Below are 14,760 nucleotides of genomic sequence, written 5' to 3'. Positions count from 1 at the left end.
CTTGTTATTTTTATGGTCTTGCCATACCAGTTTGTTCCTCTGTACTTACTTTAGTTTCTTAGTTTATTCTTGCATTTTGTTCTTCATTCATTTCCATTTAGTTTCCTTTGATTAGTATTATCCTCTCTTGGTTTATTGCTATGTCCACTTTAGTTTCTTTCCTGTTGCTAGATTTATTTTATCGTTTATTGACCATCAGTAATCTTCACTCATCACCTGCTGCGCCGCCTAATCGTCATGTGTTTCACATCATGTGTTGATTTTTTCACTGTTCAGCGTCGGATTCTCTGTTTTTATTCCATAATTCACATCTAGTTTGTTGCTCCGTTTTATGTTCCGCTTCTCCTGTTTCAGAGTTTTAGAGTTTTTCAGAGTCTTGTTTTTTTAAGCTTCTAAGGTGCAGGGCGGTCGGGAAGCATATTGATGGGGAAAAGGCAGACTGACATAAACCTTTAAAGCAACGTAAACAATTTCTGCATTCTGATTATTGAAATTTAAAAGTGCTGCGGTACCATTGTTCTATCACCCCCGTTTCATACCGGACCACTTACAGCACCGGTGTTAACGCTAATGAACGCTCTCTATCGTCGTATCACCCATGAAGGGATTTCTTTATTTCTTTATTTAAATGGGTTCATTTTTCAGAGGGATACAGGGTGAGGGTATCGTTTTAGCTACCAGTAGCAGGAGAACGGAGCTGCGCCAAGAAGCTAACAGAAGCTAACAAACACTGAATAGAAGAAGAGCTGCCATCGATACCGTTGCAGCCAAGCATGATTTAATGTTACACAATACAGTTTTACCAAGTTGCTCAAAGTCTAAACTGGCATTGTTGTGCATTTAAGGTGTAAAGTTTACCTTCGACCAAACGCCCCCCAAAGACATCCCAGTGCCGCCCTTTTGTAAAAATGTCCGCCAGCGCCCCCTGCCGTCCTCTGAACGCCCCCTGGGGGGCGGTACCACCCACGTTGAGAACCGCTAATCTAAAGTGGAAGCAGAGCTTCTCCACTGACCTGAACTTCTGCTGTTTTATGGTTTTTCACAGATCAGTGTGATCTGATCTGATTCTTTCCCACACAGACAAAGGGCAGATCAAAAGATCTTGGCAAACAATCTGCTGTAACTACAGGTAACATAAAGGTCAATAGGGAAGAATAAGTTATTAATCTGAAAACTATAATTAGGCTATTTCAATCAAGACATGTTGCTAAGTTTTAAAACTAGCATATTTTAAATTTATTTTCTTAACAGTTTGTACATAATTATTGTTTTGTTGTTTTTTTTTTGATAACACTTAATGGGTTTTCTGACCTGTTAGGTTGGGTTTTTCCACGTTTGATCAGATCCTCATCTGGATCTGAAGATGGCGAGCTAGGAAAAAGGACAAAGAACTTTGATTTTGGAATCAATTTATTCTGAGCCAATTATCTTGTAACTCATTGAACTGCTGTTTCTTTTTTATTCAAATCACTATTATATACTCCAAAACTAAAAACTACTTTCTGTTTTCAGTCACACCTCAGGACACTCTTCTAATGCTGCTTTTGTAGCCGCAGTTGGCTGCCTAGCCCATAACTGTTATACAATCAAATCGGCTACGTTTGTGCTGGTTTGTGCAGCAAAAATTTTTGTTTGTGTCACATTAAGAAAAATGTTCTCTAGGGGTCATTTAGAGGTCAACCCCTCTAAATGACCCCTGCTCACATTTAAATCTATTTAAATGTGAGCAGGGGTTAAATTATATATGCATGAAATGTAAGCAATTTTTAATATGTAGCGTCACATTTAAATTTATTTGCACAAACTCAGCTCAGCTGTGTTGGTGCCTTGTTTTGCAACAAGGGTTAAAAGGTCAACCAGCCTGCCTTCTTTTATAAACGGTTTGTCCTAGTTTATGCTAGTTTGTGCACTGATTTGAAGTAGTGAAAATAAGTTGATGATGACTGTCGATCATGAAATTGAGCTGGAAACAGCTGACTAGATAGCCAGCACCTTTTGCTCTAGTCTTACTTTTAGTATTTCAACAGTACAGTTTGTCTAATGGCATGAGATCCGTCGCTCTGCTGTAGATACAGCTGTGAATCTCTCAAAGCAGCTTGGAGGAGACGCTTTAATGACATGACTCTGGATCACATTAAGGCCCGATTGATGCACACGCACATCCGGTGACCTGAAAACAGGTTTTGTTATTTGGTTTCAATGTAGAGTATTTATTTATGCTGTGTAATAACTGTAAAAAATAAAGGCAACTACTTCACGGATTTTGCATATCACGGGTTATTTTCGGAATGCAACCACTAAGAAACAAGGGTTCGCTGTAAATGTAGTGTTAACTTAATTTTTTTTCTACAGCAGGAGAAGCTTTGTCAAAAAATCTTAACAGGCTAAATTTCAAAATGTTGTAAAAACTTTTTTTAAATAAAAATGTGTGGAAAAAACAGTCCATGCATCATCTTTCCAAAAACATTCACTTAAATTTTCACTTTATGGTACATGTTCACATCATTTATTGACTGTCTATCAAATATATTTAAAATTTAACTGAAGATACGACATAATACAATGTATAATATTCAATAAAATACAAAGACTTAAATCTTATTGTATAGACTAGGTCATCAAATCACTACGTTGCCTGTAGGAATTTTTAATGTCCAGCAGATGTCGGTATTCAGTGACACAGAATTGACACAGTTTTGCTTTGGGTCGAAACGCATCATGACGCCTCATCTACCCATCACTATGCAGGGGTGGGTAGCTCTAGGCCTCGAGGGTAGGTCTCCTGCAACTTTTAGATGCGTCTCTACTTCAACACACCTGAGTCAAATAATGAGGTCATTAGCAGGACTCCAGAGAATTTGACTGCACTTAGGAGGTGATTCAGCTGTTTGATTCAAGTGTGCTGGACCAGGGAGACGTCTAAGAGGTGCAGGACACTGGCCCTCGAGATCCAGGATTGCCCACCCCTGATCTAATGAATGAAGGAAAGAATTCATATATTTTACTTGTCCCTGTACGTTTTACCACACTCAACAGATGAGTCAGTCAGCAGCAGCTATAGCCCCAATACCAGCATAACCCCTCCTCCCTGTCCCAGTGAAAAAACTGAGCAACACTGTGATCAGTGACAAGTTAGTTGGCATCATTCCAGGGATATGTCCTGTCTACCTACTCTTTTTATAGTTGCACAACAAAAACAATTATTACTCTTATTGTTTATAAAACAATCCTATAAAGATATAAAATCTTCCATTAGCCCCTCTAGCAGTGAGTGAATGAGGTTGATTGATAGCGTTAAGACCATCCTCCTGGTTCTGATTGGTTGTTTTTGGTCAGAACGTTGCATTTCTTTAGACAGCAGCAGCAGTTCAAGGAGGAGGTGGAGGAGATTGATTGTTTTATAGCAAACTATCACAACATGGTGACAACTTTAACAAATATGAAAAAAAAATATTAAAGTTGCATTCTGCAGCTCGAACAAAATGTAACTATATAGCTTTTTTGAGAAGCCTGGATTACTTCTTGTTCATTTTGCACATTGCCTGTGACTTGCTGGTGGGGAGAGACATTTCAACAAGTTAAAACTAATAAAAAAAATTTAAGCAACCTATTTGCATCCAGTATGTGCGCTGTTGCATGTAAAATTCACTAGTGAATATTGTGATTGTATCAGAATTGAACCAAAGAATGCAAAGCTGTTACAAGCCTTTAAAATTGTGACACTTTTGATGAGTCAGATAGACTTAAGAAATTCTAACAGCAGCTGCAAAGGGAGGGCCCAATTTTTTGTCATGGGGTCCAAGATTCCTGGCTGTGCCCCTTTGTGGGTGAACCACCCCTTGAAGGGTACTGTGAAGATATTTATTTTTGTGTGTTTTTCTGTTAATTGTCTCTGTTGTCAGTCCACCCCTTGATTGTTATCAGCTGTCCCTCGTGTTCCCTGATTACTCTCGTGTATTTAACCTCACCTGTGTCCCCACCAGATCCTTTTCACATGTTCCGTTAAACTAGTTTGTTCCAGTCTTTAGTACAACATGGATGTGTTCCTCTGCTTCAGAACTCAGAACAGCCAGTAACACTAGAAGGATTCATATGACTTACTTATGAAGCCTCTACTGAAACCTTATATGTGTAATTTATTATGTGTAATTTATAATGCTTCCAGGCGACACCTGATCGCAGTGCCCAGGAAGTGACTTGCTGGCTTGTCCAGGCCTTTGATGAGCTGTTGGAAGGATGGGACTCCACAGAAGGAGAAAGCTACTCTGAGAGATACCATGTGTGTTTCTGGGCCAGAGTGTCTGCACTGCTGAGATTATTTTGCCTTGTGAAAAGTTTTCAGACCTTTTGTAGTTTTTCACTATTAATTTCACAATTGGGATATATCAGTATTAGTACCATCAATAAAAATGGTTTGATATTAATAATTGATTATTTTCATTAAGTGCAGTATTGTGAGGTGTTTAACCGAAGTAGAAGAGCAGTGTCAAAAGGGTAGGGAAATGTATACTCTACATAAAGTATAAGTTTTCAACCATTACATATTGCATATTGATATGCTCTAAATCCATATTGGTGACTCACTACGCATAATATTTAATATTTTGCAAACATTAAACTTGTAAATATCATGAAAACCATGTATGATTTTCCAGCTACTTCACAGTTCTGAACTGCTTTGTGTTTATTTGTCATATACAGTTATCTTAAATGCATTGAATTTTGTAGCTTAAAAGTGACATGATGTGAAAAAATTCAAGGGGTATGAAGACTCCATAATAGCAAATCATTGCAATGTTTAGCTCTCTCGGTCATAGCTTACTTTCTTGGATTTGTGTCTTGAGTTAATCTGTCAATAATGTGTCTAACAGAGTTTTATGTTTTCTTTAGGTTTTTCAGACTTTTCTTGTGTCCTTTAATGAGCAGCGTAGGCCCATCATGCCTTTACTGACAGCAATGGGACGCACTCCAAACATAAGCCAGGATCAAAGGTCTCTTAGAGACTCATGGGAATGCCTCAGTGAAAAGGTTCTGTTTGGTTCTCATATAATTTAGAAATATATTTTGTTTCTTGTACATTACATATACTTAGATATGTTGATTTGCATTAGGTTTTTGCAAATCAAAATAAAAACATGGTCTACCAATCATAAAAACCCTGTAACCCAGTTTAACATCAAAGAAATTGTCTTCATTTTCTGTTTTCATCCAGCTGCGAGAATACAAAGTTGAGTTAGACAGGTGCCTTCCTGCCCCTCTGGATACTGTAGCTGGATGGTTGCTAAGAACAGAGGGAGCTCTGGCTGAAGAACAAGGTGACTCTCAAGATCATGGCTGTGCTGCCGATGAAGCAAGGGAGAAACAGGAGCTTCTCAAGGTGACTTGCACATCAAACTAAAAGAGAGAGAGAAACGGAAAGAGAGGGTGAGAGAGAACTGACAACTAAAGAGACATTGCACCAAGTAGAAAAAACATTACACAAATCATTTCTCAATTTTTGAAGCCAAGGTTAAATTGCAATGGAATAAAGAATTCCTGACCCTTGCATCACTCCCCTTAAAACAGTAAATGAAGCACTTAAGCCCCTGTCCATTTTAAGCACACCCACTATGCCACTTTACAGAACCTGGATCATGGCTATGAAACCTGAATTGAAACCAAAAGCAGTCAAAGTTTGCCACAAATATTACCTTTCAACAATCATCTCCTTGCACCCAGGACTTTGGAAAAGAGCTTGTAGTCTGTGCAGCGCAAAGAGGTCACTAGTTTTTAAAATCTTTTAGATCCCCCTTCTTTGGACAAGAGTGACTGCCCTTCTGCAGCTCAAAAGCAGCCATCTTCTCTGCAGACGATCCATGATGACATCCAGCAATTTCTCACCTATCACGGACAATCAGGACTTGTAAAAATGAACAGGAAAACCTATTAATTGGTAGAGGATATACCACTCTTTTGGCTCATCAAAGCAGTATGTAAGCTGGAGTAAGCATACTCATGCAGAGTAAGCTGAGCCTCCAGTTTTTGATTAACTATAGCATCCACTTCAGGAAGTCCTTCGAAGAAACCATCGCTCACATCAGAAAAGTCCAAGATCGCAGAACCACTATCAGACTTTAGAGAGTGAGCAATTTTTCTTTCCTTATTTCTTTTTTCTAGTCCAAAGAAGTGAAACAGAGCATCCATCTCTGTTATGCCCATGAAATGTGATCTGAACAATGCTCCTTTGACTGCTGAGCTGAGCAGAACGGCCTTTTTAGATCTGAGGAAATTTAAAAACCTTTGGTTTCCTGTAGATGCTGTTAAACCCTGCAGTTCTACCATACAAATCCCAGATAGATCTGGTTATGTCTCTAGTGACATTGGAAATAAACTGTTGACACAACTATTAGATTTAACATTTACCATAATCCCACCACTGTTGGGCACAAGAACATTTTGATTTGGATGGTTCATGACAAACCCAAACATATTCAAAAGCTGTTCTAAAAGCTCTATCATTTAAAAGACCTATATTAAAATGTCAGCAGTCACTCCATATATGAAAATTTTTTTATATATACAGAACAACACACCACACAATGATAAAAAAAAAACACAACAAGGATTATTTGGCCATTTTTAATATGCAAATGTTTAAACAAATATATATGATCCGACTGTGCCAGGAATAAAAGAGTCTTTAGAATGACTCTGTACTCTCTCTAATTTCTGTTGAAAACTCTGCACACATGTGAAAGGTCAGCAGCTGTAATCAGCTGTGAAAGCCTTTGAGAGTATTCAGAATGAGACTTAATGGTTCCTATCGAGTAGATGTAATCTATTTTCAGTCCAATTAAAATCTCCACACAAAAACAAATATTAATTTTCACTACAATCTTTGACAGCATCACATAAAATATTCCAGTCATTCTTCCCAGAACTCAATTTTCATATTTGGCCTTCATCTCTGCCAGTTTCCCACATCCCTTCTTCTAATCACGCTCATTATCAGCAGTACTTTGTTTCTTGAACCTACGTTTTATACATTTTTAAAACCATAGTCTTGAAAAAAGCAGCTCCTTTTACTTCATCTCTGGCATCATTCAAATTTAATGTGCCTATATTAAAGGCACACATAGAGATGAAGAAACAGAAAAAACAGATGTATGGAATATGTGTCTAAACATCTTCATCAGCAGTGTTTGGGTTCTGACTTTCAAGTTTCAGTTTTGTCGAGTGATTGTTTGATCTGTTAACACAGCAACAAAGTTTCCTTTTTTTGGTCAAACCCTGACCAGTCTGCTGTTGAAAACAAACCTCTTACGGTAAGAAATTAAGAAGTAAGCAGGAGAATACATATTCTGCTGATCCTGGCTCAAAGACAGGTAATTTTCAGAATCAAAACCGCTCTCTCCTGCTTTATTTGCCCTCTTAGCTCCTACAAATTTAGAGCTTTTCTTTTTCTGGGACAGTTTTTAAAAATCTTCATCAAACCTGCTGTTATCCTCAACTTCATCAGTTTTTAGTTACCCTGAATTGGCATTAAACTATTCATTAACTGGTCCTTATTTATATCCCTGTCTGTTATACCAATTTAGAATGATCACAGTTTATAAAAGATTGCATCCTGGAGGGTTATTGCTCTGCAGCAACAGTGCCTCCACGGTCCATAGTCCCACCAGCAGCAGGATCCTCACCAACAACACCAGAACAAACAGAGGTGTTGCAGCCTGCCTCAGCGACAGCAGAGCTGCTGGTGGCATCGCTGCAGTGGAGCCGCCTATGCCCCCAGCAGCCTAACACCTGCCCACAGGTGTTAGGCTGTGGGCCTAACACCTGTGGGCACCTGGCTGTGGGCAGGCTGTGGGCTAGGCAGTTGGGTGCCAACTGCAGTTGAAGGGCAGTTGGCACCCGCCCTTCAACTGCATCATTCACCAGCTGTGTATTATTCTGTATACACAGTTGAGAACCAGAAAGCACCATCTTTATTGGTGAAGCTAGCTTACCGTACCATGACAATTACATTTTTAATCAACGGGGGCACATTTCAGATGATAATCTTTTTGGCTGGACTAACCAGAGGAAGAACTGGTGGAAAAGTGTCATGAATAATGTCTCTATAAAATCATTCACTTATGTACTATTAGTAAAGATAACAATCACTCCATTCACACTATCACAACCCACCACTCCTCCTACAGCTAAAGCAGCCTTGCTGAACACCTAATCATTGGTATGAGACTGACAGCATGCCAATGTGTCAGCTTTTCAAACTCCACATAATGCCAAACCAAGCCTACTGCAAAAACTACAAGGCCAGGCTGGAGCAATCAAACTAAACTAAGGTCAATCAATTGTGTGCAGAGAAATGTGTTCAAAACACTTTGCAGCAAAAGGTAGAAATAGACCCCCCAAAAATTCACTCATTCTAACACTCCTGTCTCTACTTCATTCACTCAAAGAGAGAGAGAAATCTGTACAGATGTATGAGTGTTTTCCTGTCTTTGCAGATTTGTTTAGAGGAGATGCCACAGAAATTGAAAATCTTCCAGTCCTTCCAAAACCTGGATGACTTTGGAAACATGATGGTTCCATCAGACAAGATTGAAGAACTAAAGAGGAGGTTCATTGACATTCATGTGCACATTTTGAAAGTTATAGTAGGTCTTAAAAGTGTACACCCTTTGTTAAAATGCCAGGTATTTATAATGTGAAGATCAAGATGTTTAGAAATAGTTTTACAACTTTTTCTCTCATATCATGTGACATATATCTGATACAACAATTTTGATTCGGTGTTGGCTTTTAATCTAATTTAATTAAGGAATTTTTCTGACATATTCAAATTTACTTTAAAGGGGCAGTATTATGTAAAACCAACTTTTCTGAGCTTTACATCATGTCATAATGTTGTTGCCTCATCAAAAACATACCTGCCTTGATCATGTATGATTGGGAAATCCTTTAATCTCCATGGCAACCATTCAGCTGTGCATAACACCTGGGTGAACTGAGTGCCACCTTCGCACCTCCTTGGAGCTACAGTTCCCTTTCAGTCGATTTGCTCTTTACAACACAGCCTGTAGGATATCACATCCTTCTGTGGCCCAACTGAAAACACCTTTAACCATCCCTTTATGAGTGTTGGCTTTGCAACCAAAGCCAACACCCACTGTTCCCCATTCTTTTCCATAATGGATGACAACGCTCCACTAAGAGTGGATTCACTGGCTCACCCATGGCCCAATGTGCTTCTGCATGAATCATTTCCTCCAGTGGAAATGATTCTACCAGTGCTGGAGAGGATCCAGATGGGGCCTGTCCTTAAATTTGGTGGCTCCTCATTGGCCAGAGAAGTCATGGTATGTAGAAATAAAAAGCTTACTAGTAGTGAAGCCTTGGAAACTCTCTGCCTGGGAGAGAATATCTCTCCTAGGCAGAGGGAGAAGTATTTCATCCAAACCCATAATTGTGGATGCTACATGCCTCCGTGCTGAGAGGTCCAGCTTGTTAGCTAGAGGTATCCCTTCAGATGTGATTCCCAAGAAATGGTGGGGTTTTGAACAGCAATGTCACAGCAAAAACATTTCTCCCTTCCAGTGCTCCATTGTGGATGTTTTAACGTTCTTACAAGAACTGGCCAGGTCTGTCTTTCTCCACAACTAAGGTTTATTTGGCTTCCATCTCTGCTTGCCTTGTTGACTCTGATGGAGGGTGTTGCGTACTAGCCAGCCCCACCTCTTCCCTTCTGATCCTGGGCTGACTCGTGACCAGCTCTCCATCTAAAGGGTCAGGAAAATCCCTAAACTCTTGAGTCTTACTCTAAATTGTGGTTTTTGGGATAATCTATTTAAGATGGTGTCAAGAATTGCTTATCTAGCCACTGTCTACCTCATTTGCAGGTGCCATGTCCTTTTTAAGTTAATGGAGCAATCAACTGAGCCCAGCAACTGCATAACTCCAAGAACCACACCTGTTAGTGGCAGCTCTCTCTCTCTAATTAAAAACTAGCACTTATCATTTGGCTAGATTTATTTTAGCATCTTGTTATAAGCTCCAAGGGCATTGTTTGAAATCAGCTTAAGGTAACCATTAAAAACCTCCAAGACTCTGGAACCATGCATGCACCATTGATTTTTACAATCATTAAAAGAACTCTACTTACAAAATTACCCAATTAATTTGATTGCCCACAACTCATCTTGGAATTTGTCATGTTTTTTTTATTTAGCAAGCTTTTAGCAGGGGTTAAGAACAAAGGATTAATGATAATTTTAGATTCAAAACTGATTCAAAAACACATATACTCGATATACTACTACTTTTCCCTACTCACTGTTGCTAATAACTAAGGGAGTCTTTGAGGAGCATTTCATACCCCAGATGTTACGTGATCCCAGCAACAGGCGACTGCTATGGAAGTAAAAATGTACCATTAGATTTGAATTAAAAATGTCTCCGAAATTTGAATGTTGTATATTTGTACTTACGTTTTCAGTGTTAAAATATATTCTATGAGGTTTTTGTCTGTGTGTTTATTTTGGTTTCTGTCAATGTAGTCTCTGTGTTGTCCTGTCTACCCTTTGATTGTTCCCAGGTGTGTCTTATTTCCCTTGATTCCCTCCTTGTGTATTTAATCCTACCTGTGTATCTTGTTCCTTTTCGGGTCCTGGTCTCGTCTCGCGTCTATCCAATCTTCAACGTTATTGTCTCTAGCTGTATTCCAGTAAGTGGGTTCTCCGTCCCAGTAAGTTTGCCTTCATCACTTCCCTGTGGCTCCTTGTTGCCTCCCAGTGCTCCTAATGACTCTTCGTCGCTTCCTCCCTGTGGCTCTTTGTCGCTCTCTCCCAGTGACACTCCCTGTGATCCCTATGAATCTTTCCCTTGTGCAGTCCCCGAGCCTTTCTGCGCTCCACCTGCGGCTAGCCTCCCCAAGCCGCCAGAGATCCACCACGAGCCAAGGCATGTACTTGTGTAGCCTGCCAGCCCTCCGGATTCATTTGCCGGCACTCCGGATTCCTCTGCTAGTGTCCCCAGACAATCTGTCAGTGCTCCAAGTTCTCCTGCTCATCCGCCTTCGCCTCTTTGAGGGTCCGTGCAGCTTTCTGGACCCACCACCTACTGTGAGGATTTGGTTTTTTCTGTGTGTTTATTTTGGTTTCTGTGTCAATTGAGTCTCTGTGTTGTATTATCTACCCCTTGATTGTTCCCAGCTGTGTCTTGTTTCCCCTGATTACCTCCTTGTGTATTTAATCCCACCTCTGTTCCTTGTCAGGTCCTTGTCTTGTCTCACGTCTATCCACTTGTCAACATTATTGTTGACAACTTCTACCAGTTCTGAGCTCCAAGCCTGCTCACCTGTGCTGCCTGGACTTATTGTGCTTATTTATCATTAAATCTTTATTCTCTCACCATAACTTGGGTCCACTGCGTCTGCCTCACCACCTCCAACTACCGCAAATCATGACATTCAGGATATATTTTAACACTGACAAAGTAAGTACAAAAATACAACATTCAATATTTCAAATCTTTATGGCACATATTTACTTTTATAGACCTCAAAGTATTTGGAAGGAGGCTTGCTTCTTTGCTGCAGAGTCCTCCTCTGGATGGACATAAGGTGGATATTGTCATTGTTCTCTCATCCACTCCTCGTCCATCAACCAAGGCCTCTGCAAGTAGTCGGGATCTCTCCATGCACCCATGGACCACATTAGATGGTCAAGGACGAGCTAATGGAAAGATCTCACCATAATATGCCAGTTCGCACAACAAGGGACACCGGTTGACTGAGTTTTTTAAACGGCTCTGCAGGCTTAGCCCAGGGATGAAGTCCAGCATTCATTCCTGGGATCTGACTGTTGTGTTCAAGGTTCTTTGTAGTACTCCAGCTGAGTGTCTTGAGTTGGCTTGATATGAAAATTCTATCATATAAGGCGACTTTGCTTGCTTTGGCAAGTGAAAGTGTGTGCACATTCGGTGCACTCCTCTTGTATTCAGCTTCCAACTGATGGTTTAAGGTTACTTTAAGACCAAATGCTGCATGTCTACTGTAGAGGTTGAAAATCCTAATCGATTAATCAAAATTTGTACTGACACATGGAGCATAAGATCAGCCAACAAAATCATTCAGACTTTACTTATTTTATTCGCTTTCAGCTGAAAGTTGACACTTTTACCATTACATTCGAGGAGAGTTTCTAAAGTCTGTGCAGCGTCTGAGGAGAAGGAGGAGGGTAGCTGATTATATGGACTGAAGACACTCCCTGAAATCACACCATGTCTCTGTGGCCTGATAAGTTTCTGTTTTTTGAGAAATGGGCCTTAGCGTCTAACAGAATCAAAAATGTAACTCTTTACAATGGGCCCATTTGTCTAACGGCATGTAACTCTTTCTCGACCTTGGTAAAGTGTCTCAACACTACCTAAGGTGATTTCATCAGATTACAGCTACTATTGAGCCTTCTAGTTTTATCCCCCTCTTCTTACTTCTGAAGAGCAAAGAAGGGTGCATTTTCGGTATGTGCACTGCGACTTTACATCGATCACACTCAATGTAAAGTGTTTTGCCAGTCCAGCTGGAGGCAATGCTCTGTCCAGACAGAGGTTTTCTCATTGGGTCATGGAGGCTATTTCTTTCGCTTACAACAGCAAGTGCCTCCCTTTTATTCATGGTGTGAGAGGACATTCAACCAGAGGTGTGGCAGCATCCTGAGCCCTTTTCAGAGGGGTTCCTATGAGTGCCATCTGCTCTGCAGCCAGCTGGTCTTCCCTGCACACTTTTGTGCGGTTTTATTGTCTGGATGCAACAGCCCCTTCTGTGGCTCACTCGGTTTTTTCTGCTGGATTGAAGATTTCACACGAACACATAATTTTGACTCGGGTTTGATCACTGCTCTGCCGGGGTGTATACATGTCCCATGCTCTATGTGTTGTACCGAATGAATTGACTGAAAGGGAACATAATGTTATGCATTACATTCAGAGGTATATGAAGGCAGTGCCTGCCACCCATCATCACATATCATTTTCCTAAAGGTGCCTTCTACTCTGTGTTTTACCTCCTTCCTCTCCTTCAGGGAACAGTAGCTATATGCACAGCATTATGTTTCCGAGGGGTTATCTGTAAGCTTCTGCCTTACAGATAACCCCTCCCTGGCAACTTCCCCACTCAGCTCCTTCCAACTAAGCCAGTTGCCATTAGTAAACACCTGGTGGAACTGTGCATCTGCGGAGATTATCATACGTGCTACTTCTTTCTGAATGAAACTCTGGTAAAAATGTTAAAAGGTTTATAGAGAAGCAATGTTGTGATAACATCCTGAAGGCAGATTTTCAGAAAGAGCAGGTGTTTTTAAAGAGTCGGAGGTAAAATTTAAAGGTGTTAAATATCAAAGTAAAATTTCTTTTAAGCCACATTTAATGTATAGCTATTTTTTAACAACTGAAGTTACATAGTCACTTGACTGCTATAAAATGGCACAATGTGCCTGAAAAAAACATTATACTGAATCTTTAAATAAAGCCGTACTTTGCAGGGAGTTCACAGAGGATCGATGTAATCTCTTTGCACAAAGGTCACTAAAAATTCCACTGCATTATAAACGCAACAAGGCTTGTTGATGGCTTTGAAGAAAAAAAGAATGTTTTGGAATGGCCAAGCCAAGATTCTGAGTGATGAGTTCTAGAGAACTGTGGACAAGTGATGCGCTACAATGTAACGCATCTACACACTTAGACAACATTATTATTGATTTTCTCTTTCATTTATTACAAAGGATTTATATGCACATAAGTAAAACATTTTGAAATAATATTCACCATATTCACGGGAGGGTTACTATGGAAATGATCATGGGTCTTACTTCCGGTGCTCACCGGAAGCAGCAGTATTTCACTGTAATTTGAAGGTTTTTTTTTTTTTTGCAAATCTATAATCATGATGGAGATTACATTGGTTATTGTACAATATTATGTAAAATTAGTAGATGGACACAAAGGACATGCCCATGGGTTGAAATCTGGGGGCCCAGGGAAAAGTTGCCCAGGGAAATTATCCCTCCCAGAGAAATCATAAAAGAAACGTTTGTATTTAAACAATTAAAAATAATTTAATCAATCTGAAAAGGCAAATGAAACAAAGAACGAAATAAATCCACCAATCATTTAACCCTCCTGTTATGTTCGTTTCTGAGGTACAGCAATAATGTTCGTGGGTCAATTTGACCCGGGGAGTGTTTTATCATGCAATAGTGTCAGGAACCAAAAAATTCCTCCAAAACATTTTTTTATCTGATTATTAACTCTAATACTAAACATCTCAATCAAAATTTGTGCAATTATGTTTTTTATTTCTCAGAAATTAAGGATTAATGACGACAACTTACTCAATTACTCATTTGGACATAAAAAAATGGGATTTACATTTTTTATGTCCACTGAAAAAAACCTAGACACAAAAAAACAATAATTTCCTTGAAAGTGATCTTTGGTAAATTTTTTTATATTACATTTAATTTTTTTTTTTCAAAGGGTGATCTTTATAATTGAATTTGAGACACACATACTGTTCCGGGTCAAATTGACCCGCCAATTAAAATCAAGATAAATGAGTCATGCAGAGAGTATTTATGTTCCCCTCCACTTCTACTGAGTGTCCACTCAGTGTGGGTGGAGTTTGTGTGGGTGGAGTTTACCCACTCAGTGTGGGTGGAGTTTACCCACGGGAACAGAATAGGTTCCCGTCAAAAGTTGTATGAACACCTGCTTTCTCGCAGT

At 39.7% G+C, this 14,760-nt stretch overlaps 1 protein-coding gene and 1 long non-coding RNA gene across 3 annotated transcripts in view; both read left to right on the top strand.

Moving 5' to 3' along the window:
- The window catches only part of LOC103458066 (uncharacterized), a 243,167-nt gene that overhangs the window by 90,140 nt on the left and 138,267 nt on the right, over window positions 1–14,760 (top strand). For both annotated transcript variants that reach the window (XM_081603523.1, XM_081603524.1), the window contains exons 12-15: window positions 4,166–4,279; window positions 4,891–5,028; window positions 5,213–5,377; window positions 8,490–8,602. In XM_081603523.1, coding sequence (XP_081459649.1) covers window positions 4,166–4,279; window positions 4,891–5,028; window positions 5,213–5,377; window positions 8,490–8,602 — 530 coding nt within the window. The remainder of the gene's footprint in view (window positions 1–4,165; window positions 4,280–4,890; window positions 5,029–5,212; window positions 5,378–8,489; window positions 8,603–14,760) is intronic.
- Window positions 10,942–11,396, top strand: LOC145550075 (uncharacterized). Its single transcript, XR_014085920.1, has 2 exons — window positions 10,942–11,102; window positions 11,255–11,396. It is a non-coding gene; the product is annotated as an uncharacterized LOC145550075 (long non-coding RNA).

This window comes from Poecilia reticulata, chromosome 22 (assembly GCF_904066995.2).
Source record: "Poecilia reticulata chromosome 22, P_reticulata-male-v2, whole genome shotgun sequence".
Lineage (NCBI taxonomy): Eukaryota > Metazoa > Chordata > Actinopteri > Cyprinodontiformes > Poeciliidae > Poecilia > Poecilia reticulata.
This window is presented reverse-complemented; position numbering and strand designations above follow the sequence as displayed.